Source organism: Oncorhynchus mykiss, chromosome 13, assembly GCF_013265735.2.
Source record: "Oncorhynchus mykiss isolate Arlee chromosome 13, USDA_OmykA_1.1, whole genome shotgun sequence".
In the NCBI taxonomy this organism is placed as follows: domain Eukaryota; kingdom Metazoa; phylum Chordata; class Actinopteri; order Salmoniformes; family Salmonidae; genus Oncorhynchus; species Oncorhynchus mykiss.
Window position 1 is genome coordinate 14,305,857 of NC_048577.1, and position 8,644 is coordinate 14,314,500.

The 8,644-nt window shown below is 42.8% G+C and overlaps 1 protein-coding gene across 1 annotated transcript; it reads left to right on the plus strand.

Annotated features, from left to right (window-relative positions):
* Nucleotides 1-2,292: 2,292 nt before the first annotated feature.
* Nucleotides 2,293-8,472, plus strand: LOC110485724 (mpv17-like protein). The gene is made up of 4 exons (XM_021556870.2): nucleotides 2,293-2,902; nucleotides 3,133-3,203; nucleotides 6,515-6,544; nucleotides 6,776-8,472. Exons 1-4 carry the CDS (start codon nucleotides 2,599-2,601, stop codon nucleotides 7,190-7,192), a joined length of 822 nt encoding a protein of 273 aa, XP_021412545.2. The 5' UTR covers nucleotides 2,293-2,598; the 3' UTR covers nucleotides 7,193-8,472.
* Nucleotides 8,473-8,644: the final 172 nt, after the last annotated feature.

Here is an 8,644-nt window from a genome sequence, read left to right on the forward strand (position 1 = left end):
TTCTTTTTTCTCATCTGACAATATGTTTTAAAAAATTATATACATAATCAGATTTTTTTTTTTTAAAGAAAATATACTCTTAACCAAAAATGTAGCAGAAGACATGCGCAGCTTGCACCTCACATTGCGCTGCAACATAATTCTGGATCTGGAACATCTGTTGGTCATACTATTATTCAAATTCATGCTCAAACCTGTATGATAATCCCAAATAAATCTTTGGCACCTGCACGGATCGAAAGGGGAAATATCTAGCACAGGATTATATGGCACTGGTGTAATGTGGACAGAACAAAGAAACATGGTACGCAAGGAAGAGGCTGACAGCAGGCCATCAACAGCAACCACTGCTAAGAAGATATAAAGTCGTAGTGGGGGGTCGAAACATAGCTGAGTCAAGGGGTCATAGTGGAGGGTCGAAACATAGCTGAGTCTGGGGGTCATAGTGGGGGGGTCGAAACAGCTGAGTCTAGGGGTCATAGTGGGGGGTCGAAACATAGCTGAGTCTAGGGGTCATAGTGGAGGGTCGAAACATAGCTGAGTCTAGGGGTCATAGTGGGGGGTCGAAACATAGCTGAGTCTAGGGGTCATAGTGGAGGGGTCGAAACATAGCTGAGTCTAGGGGTCATAGTGGGGGGTCGAAACATAGCTGAGTCTAGGGGTCATAGTGGAGGGGTCGAAACATAGCTGAGTCTAGGGGTCATAGTGTAGGGTCGAAACATAGCTGAGTCTAGAGGTCATAGTGGAGGGGTCGAAACATAGCTGAGTCTAGGGGTCATAGTGGGGGGGTCGAAACATAGCTGAGTCTAGGGGTCATAGCTGAGTCTAGGGGTCATAGTGGGTGGTCAACATGGAAACCTGAATTGAAGAGGCGGGGAAGGTACGGGTTGCTCCCCCCAACTGTGCATATGAATTAATGACTCTAGATAAATACAGAGGTAACGTTACAATAAATTCCAACTAATGTGGCTTGGGGCAACTCCCTGAGCTCTGCATACAAACGTTGTTCTGTTGAAACAGCCCAATAATGATGGATGAGTACTGCAATCAATCAATCAAATTAATTATATTTTATTTCTTTATAAAGCCCTTTTTACATCAGCAGTAGTCACATGGTGCTTTACAGATTTCCAGTCTAAAACCCCAAAGAGCAAGCAATGCAGGTGTCACGCCATGACCTTAAAGAGCCTTTTTATGTCCCCATTTTGGTTTGGTCAGGGTGGGATTTGGGTGGGCATTCTATGTTCTGATTTCTATGTTTTGTGTTTCTATGTTTTGGCCGGGTATGGTTCTCATACAGCTGTCTATCGTTGTCTCTGATTGGGATCATACTTAGGCAGCCTTTTTTCACTTTTGTTATTGTGGGAAGTTATCTTTGTTAGTGGCACTATAGCCCTTGTAAGCGTCACGGTCGTGTCCTTGTTTTGTTGGCGACATTCATTTAAAAGAAAATAAAATGTACGCTCATCACGCTGCGCTTTGGTCCACTTCTTCAGACGGTCAGGACAGAAGAAGCAGAAGCACAGTGGGCAGAAAAGCAGGCTCAGATGGTTGCCAGTCCTATTCTGGCTGTACCATTATAAACTTAATTTATATTAATACAGTACTTTCTGTAGTCATGTATGTTGTCTGTGTCCCCCCCCCCCCCCCCCCCCCCCCCCATTTTAAGTGACTGATGATGCAGAAGACACATTTAAGAGGCTAAAAGAGGAACTGGTTCTAAACAGAACCAGGAACTACATGAGCTGAAAACAGACCTGAACAGAACCAGGAACTATATGAGCTGAAAGCAGACCTAAACACAACCAGGAACTAAATGAGCTGAAAGCAGAGGTGGACATGCAAAAGCAATAGGAGCTGAAAGCAGAGGTGGACAGAGGTGTGCAGAAGCAGTAAGATCTGAAAGATGAGTTTGAAAGACTGTTTCAGGAACAGAAGGAGACGAAAGTAAAGATTAGCAAAGTCATATTTATGCAGAATATTTCCGGTTTTTGTACCTATTTAATCGTGAAGTTCCTGCTGTCTATATTTTTATTCTGCACGTTTTACAGTGGAGACTGGTGTAGTATAACATTGACATTGTTTATAACATTTAAGATAAAATCCTATTCTATTATAAAGGTTGTATAATAAAGATAGCATCTTTAAATGATCGTCTGCTTGAGATCTGTGTGCAGGACTGTAATACAGTAGCCAATAAGCTCCTCCTGAATATGGCGTCTTTCAGCTCTGATTTACGTCACGGGGGGCGTTCCCATTTTATGCAGAATTCAGTGCGGCGCTATGGTGTCACTTGACGTTTCGGATTTTACGCACGAAACCCCTCTGCTGGTTTCACCACAAGTATTATGCTCTTGCTTTACGTTCATTTAGCCTAGGCTTATTTTATGAAATTCGTTGATATTTTGTCAAAATATAATCGTATTGAAATGTATGTTACATTCGAAATGCGATAGGCCTATGTGTTAGTGAGAGATGATACCAAATGGTCTTTTCAGACAGAAGACGGCGAAGAACATCCTATCATCAACTGCTTGATATCGACCTCGTTTTATTTGTCATATTCTATTCAAGGTTCTGTATTCTGATGTCGACAACATGAGGAAGGCATTCATAAAACACGTCAAAAGGTTTCCGTGGCTAACCAACGTAACCCTCTACGGTTGCCTGTTTGCCGGCGGGGATTTCGTTCACCAGTTGTTCTCGCGCAATGAAAAAATGGACTGGAGGCACACACGCAATGTGGCAGTGGTCGCTTTCAGTTTCCATGGCAACTTTAACTTTTTCTGGATGCGGTTTTTGGAGCGCAGATTTCCCGGGAATTCGGTCAGGATGGTTGTGCGTAAACTTTTCTTGGACCAGACCACAGCCGCCCCTCTGGCCACTAGTGTATTCTACACAGGTTAGTCAGAGCGACCGAGAACAAAGTTCACTCTGTCTGTCTGTATGTAGGCCTAACTGAGGTCACGTGGAAGACTTGAACAGATGTGAGCTCCATAAATGACACATCGGATATTTAAAACCTACTAATGTTGGTTTCAACCAAATAAAGTAGCCATTCAAGTCAATTGTTGTCTCTAAATCTAGGCTAATAGATATTTGACTAAACACACTGAGCTGTGTTCTCCCTAGGGGTGAGTTTCTTGGAGGGCAAAGAGGACATTTTCCAGGACTGGAGGGAGAAGTTCCTGAATACATATAAGGTGAGTCTATAGTCTGAAGAGAAATTCCAATCATGCCTGCCGTTATAGGGCCCTGTTTTACTGGTCAGGTCAGTTGGTTAGGAATAAACCCTGCCACTACTCAGTAGTGATGCGCAGGTTGACTCATAACCCGCAGTGCCGGCTATGTTATGCGTGATGATTGTGAGGCGCTAAACAAATTCGATAGTCACAAGAAGGGGACTTTAAATAAGGAAGTTCAAGGGAACTATAGCCTACTGTTCAGATGGGTTAAATGGAAGCTGAGCTCGGGGCGGCAGGTAGCCTAGTGGTTAGAGAGTTGGACTAGTAAATGAACGGTTGCGAGCTCGAATCCCCGAGCTAACAAGGTAAACATCTGTAGTTTTACCCCTGAACATGGCACTGTTCCTAGGCCAATTTTGAAAATTAATTAATTTTTTTCTCTACTGACTTGCCTGGTTAAATAAAAATTGTTTTTAAATCTGGCTGACCTTGGATCTATAACCTCCAGTGGTTGAAAAAGTACCCAGTTGTGTTTACTTGAGTAAAGATTTACTTGATTAAAAGTGTTTGGTTTAGAATATACTTAAGTGTAAATGTAGTTACTTAAATAAAACTATAAATCATTTCAAATTCCTTTTAATAAGCAAACCAGATAGCACCATTTTCTTATTTCTATTTATTTACAGATAGCCAGAGGCACATTCCAACATCATTTACAAATGAAGCATGTGTGTTTAGTGAGTCCGCCAGATCAGAGGCAGTAGGGATGACCATGACTTATTCTGTTGATAAGTGCGCAAATTTTACCGTTTTCCTGTTCTGCTAAGCATTCAAAATGTAATGAGTACTTTTCAGTGTCAAGGAACATTTATGGAGAAAAAATACATTATTTTCTGTAGGAATGTAGTGAAGTAAAAGTGTAAGTAGTCAAAAATATAAATAGTAATGTAAAGTACAGATGCACCAAAAAACTATATAAGTACTACTTTCAAGTATTTTTACTTAAGTACTTTACACCACTGATAACCTCTCACATAGCCTTACTATTAACTACTGCAGAATAAGGTTTTCTTGCAGTAAAATAATACACCAAATGTAGGCAAAATGTTGACTTGGGGACAGGAGTGGAGAAATAGGATTCATTTTTTTCAGCATCTTGAGAGAATGAGAATGCTCAGTTAGATATCATCTGTAGAGGTGGTATCTTTATCAGCGTCATAAAATCTTAATATTTCAACCACATAAAATATGCAAGCCTAACTGCAATCCTATTAGAAACATGTTGGGTTGTTTTCACAGCTTTCTATTTCCTTACAACCAGTCAAACTGATTCCATTTGGACATTCTGCACAGAAGATCTTTCCCATTTAGTTTTTTTGTTGAGTTATTGCGTTTTCTCCCCGGTCCCTAAACATCTTTGCTCCGTGAAAGAAGATGACAGAGAATGAAGCATTCATTCTATCGATTTATGACATTCTGGTGAGCAAGGATTTATTTAGTCTTCTAGGGCAACATATAATGACAGAAGAGAAGCTGAATGTATCTAATTATAGACAAGTTGACTAACAAATAGCCTACCAAGATGTCGAAAATTATAAGCAGAAACATATCTAAACTCTGCAAAAGAAAATCCTGCACAAACTGTCCAAAAATTGACTGTAGCCTACAACGCATTTTCTATATTTGCGTGTTAGATTTTCACTTAATCACATATAGTCAGCCCTTTTTTTCATAATTTTTTTGGGGGGAGGGGAGGTACTTTTCACCTGGCCATAAACAGCAACCACTGGTAAGAAGATATAAAGGGGGTGAAATTAGATTGAAACATGGCTGAGTCTGGGGGTCATAGTGGGGGGTCAAAACATGGTGGAGTCTGGGGGTCATAGTGGGGGGTCGAAACATAGCTGAGTCTAGGGGTCATAGGGGGGGGGGGGGGGTCGAAACATAGCTGAGTCTAGGGGTCGTAGTGGGGGGGTCGAAACATAGCTGAGTCTAGGGGTCATAGTGGGGGGTCGAAACATAGCTGAGTCTAGGGGTCGTAGTGGGGGGGTCGAAACATAGCTGAGTCTAGGGGTCATAGTGGGGGGGTCGAAACATAGCTGAGTCTAGGGGTCATAGGGGGGGGGGGGGGTCGAAACATAGCTGAGTCTAGGGGTCGTAGTGGGGGGGTCGAAACATAGCTGAGTCTAGGGGTCATAGGGGGGGGTCGAAACATAGCTGAGTCTAGGGGTCGTAGTGGGGGGGTCGAAATATAGCTGAGTCTAGGGGTCATAGTGGGGGGGTCGAAACATAGCTGAGTCTAGGGGTCATAGGGGGGGGTCGAAACATAGCTGAGTCTAGGGGTCGTAGTGGGGGGGTCGAAACATAGCTGAGTCTAGGGGTCATAGTGGGGGGGTCGAAACATAGCTGAGTCTAGGGGTCATAGTGGGGGGGTCGAAACAGCTGAGTCTAGGGGTCATAGCTGAGTCTAGGGGTCATAGTGGGGGGTCGAAACATAGCTGAGTCTAGGGGTCATAGTGGGGGTTCGAAACATAGCTGAGTCTAGAGGTCATAGTGGGGGGTCGAAACATAGCTGAGTCTAGGGGTCATAGTGGGGGGGTCGAAACATAGCTGAGTCTAGGGGTCATAGTGGGGGGGTCGAAACATAGCTGAGTCTAGGGGTCATAGTGGGGGGGTCGAAACATAGCTGAGTCTAGGGGTCATAGTGGGGGGGTCGAAACATAGCTGAGTCTAGGGGTCATAGTGGGGGGTCGAAACATAGCTGAGTCTGGGGGTCATAGTGGGGGGGTCGAAACATAGCTGAGTCTAGGGGTCATAGTGGGGGGTCGAAACATAGCTGAGTCTAGGGGTCATAGTGGGGGGGTTGAAACATAGCTGAGTCTAGGGGTCATAGTGGGGGGGTCGAAACATAGCTGAGTCTAGGGGTCATAGTGGGGGGGTCGAAACATAGCTGAGTCTAGGGGTCATAGTGGGGGGGGTCGAAACATAGCTGAGTCTAGGGGTCATAGCTGAGTCTAGGGGTCACAGTGGGTGGTCAACATGGAAACCTGAATTGAAGAGGCGGGGAAGGTACGGGTTGCTCCCCCCAACTGTGCATATGAATGAATGACACTAGATAAATACAGAGGTAACGTTACAATAAATCCCAACTAATGTGGCTTGGGGCAACTCCCTGAGCTCTGCATACAAACGTTGTTCTGTTGAAACAGACCAATAATGATGGATGAGTACTGCAATCAATCAATCAAATTATTGTTTTAGACAGCCCAAAGTCTAAAAACATGGACGAAGTCTGATCTTGTAATGGTTGCTATGCTTTTCTCTTGCAGACTGGACTCATGTTCTGGCCATTCATGCAGGTAAATGACTGTCTTTGTTTAATCATATCTTAATGTATCTGAAAGCCTTGAACACACACTTCCTGTCCAACCAGTACTACTAACTTGAACAATGTCAATCATTACGGTTTCATAATATATTTACTGTATTCCATGAACATTTACAAATGTACAATGAACAAGACTTTGCTTTCTCACCTACCTCCCACTCTTCCTCCTCTCCCCTCATCTCTTCCTTCCCCTCTCTCCTAGTTCCTGAACTTTTCCATGGTGCCTCTGTACATGCGGACCACCTTCACAGGGTGCTGTGCCTTCGTCTGGGCCACCTTCCTGTGTTTCTCACGTCAGAGTGGGGACGGCACGGCTAACGCCGCCCTCACATGGATGTTTACTCCAAAACAGGATACGACGACAGAGCCTGAAGCGGAGAAACTCGGGCCCAAAGTGGACCAGACAGGGCCAAAAGTGGACCAGACAGGGCCCAAACTAGACACAGAAGGACCCAAACCGGAGAACCCAAGCCCCAAAGAGGAGACACAAACACCCACTGTTAAGCAGGACGACCAAGCACGAACAAAGGAGGTGGAGGCTAGTTTGAACAAGGGCGCACAAACTGACACAACACCCAGCCAGGAGAGGGGACCACAGACAAGCACTGACTCAAAATGAATCTCTGGTAGATGCTAGTTCTATAGAACCTTCCGATAAGAATACTGTCTAATCTTATATCTCAAAATGTTCTCATCTTGAAACGTTAAATTCCAACGTGCTATGCTACTGCACAAGATGTCGGCAGGGTGTAACGTATTGCTATACATAGGGACTTTGTATTTATTGAATTTGTTATTGATAACAATTGGATCCAGCATTCTTAAACAAACCATACTTGAACATAGAAGTGCTTGTACTACTGCACCTATCTTCCCCTTTCTCCATCTCTCTCTCTCTCCCCCTCTTGACAGACAACTTGTAAAAATCAGTGTGTTGTACAATGGAGGCTATTTGAAATGTTCTGCTCTTATCTCTGAAGTCTGAAGGAATGAGTATGCGTTTCTAATTGGCATTGAGTTATAGTGATACACGAATCTGGTTATTTATTTGTTTGCAATATTTCCTGTCTCCTGTTAAACATCACATATTTCTGACAACATTCATAATTTATCCAATCTATAGTAGTAGATATATATGTTAATACTATTTACAATAGTTGATCATCAATGCTCGATATAGATTTTTGCTTGATATTATTATCCGTTAAAAAATGTTTGAAAATATTTTCCATTGCACGTCCTGAATTAACATAACTCTGAAGTGGCTCCTACGCAGATGATATTCACATCCCAGATCTGCCTCCCCTCAGAATCTGCTTCCCCAAGCAGACATCTGTGTCCACCCTCCTCCTCCTCCTCCGACTTCTTCTGTCAAGGATCTCATTATGCTGACCAGTTGATTGATAAACAGATGTTCAGGGTATTGATTAGGCAGCTTGTTTTAATGCAATTAGTGTGATTACACTGGGTTAATTAGAATATGTGTCTGGCTTGGCTCTGCCGGTGATGACAGTGAAGCTACGTTGATAGGGAAGCCTGGTATTTCTTGTACTGTATGTCTGAGTAACTGGGATCACAGTAGATAGTGTGTGGAGAACGCTGAAACTACTGCTGTTGTCATGATATATATTATATTTCCTATCATGTCTGTACACGATCCAACTAGTACATAATGTTTAGCAGGGCATTATGTATCTGTGGGATCAATCTAAAAACATATCTGTATTTCTACTAGTACACAACTGTTATACATTGTAATATGATTAATATGATATTTTACTAAATATTTTGAATGTAGGCCTATTGGTGCACATCAATCCAAGTCTATTGTGAGATTAACCTTGCCTCAGATTTAATATATTTATTATTGTAAATTAAAATAAAAACTTCATCAATGTCTATTTTCTTTTGTAATGAATCTTTTAACACATTTATTTTACACATCAAAAACGTCCAAGTGAAACTGATTATTGGCCCAGTCATGTGCATCAACATAGCAACAGCCTATAGGTTCAACAGCGTGAAATGAGTCATCACGTCAGAGCCATATTGAACAGACCCCTAACAGGGT

Coding starts and splice junctions, on each gene's coding strand:
- LOC110485724 (XM_021556870.2), top strand. CDS start 2,599: ATGAGGAAGGCATTCATAAAACACGTCAAAAGGTTTCCGTGGCTAACC. Junction 2,903..3,132: donor CACTAGTGTATTCTACACAG/GTTAGTCAGAGC, acceptor TGTTCTCCCTAG/GGGTGAGTTTCTTGGAGGGC. Junction 3,204..6,514: donor AGTTCCTGAATACATATAAG/GTGAGTCTATAG, acceptor TTTCTCTTGCAG/ACTGGACTCATGTTCTGGCC.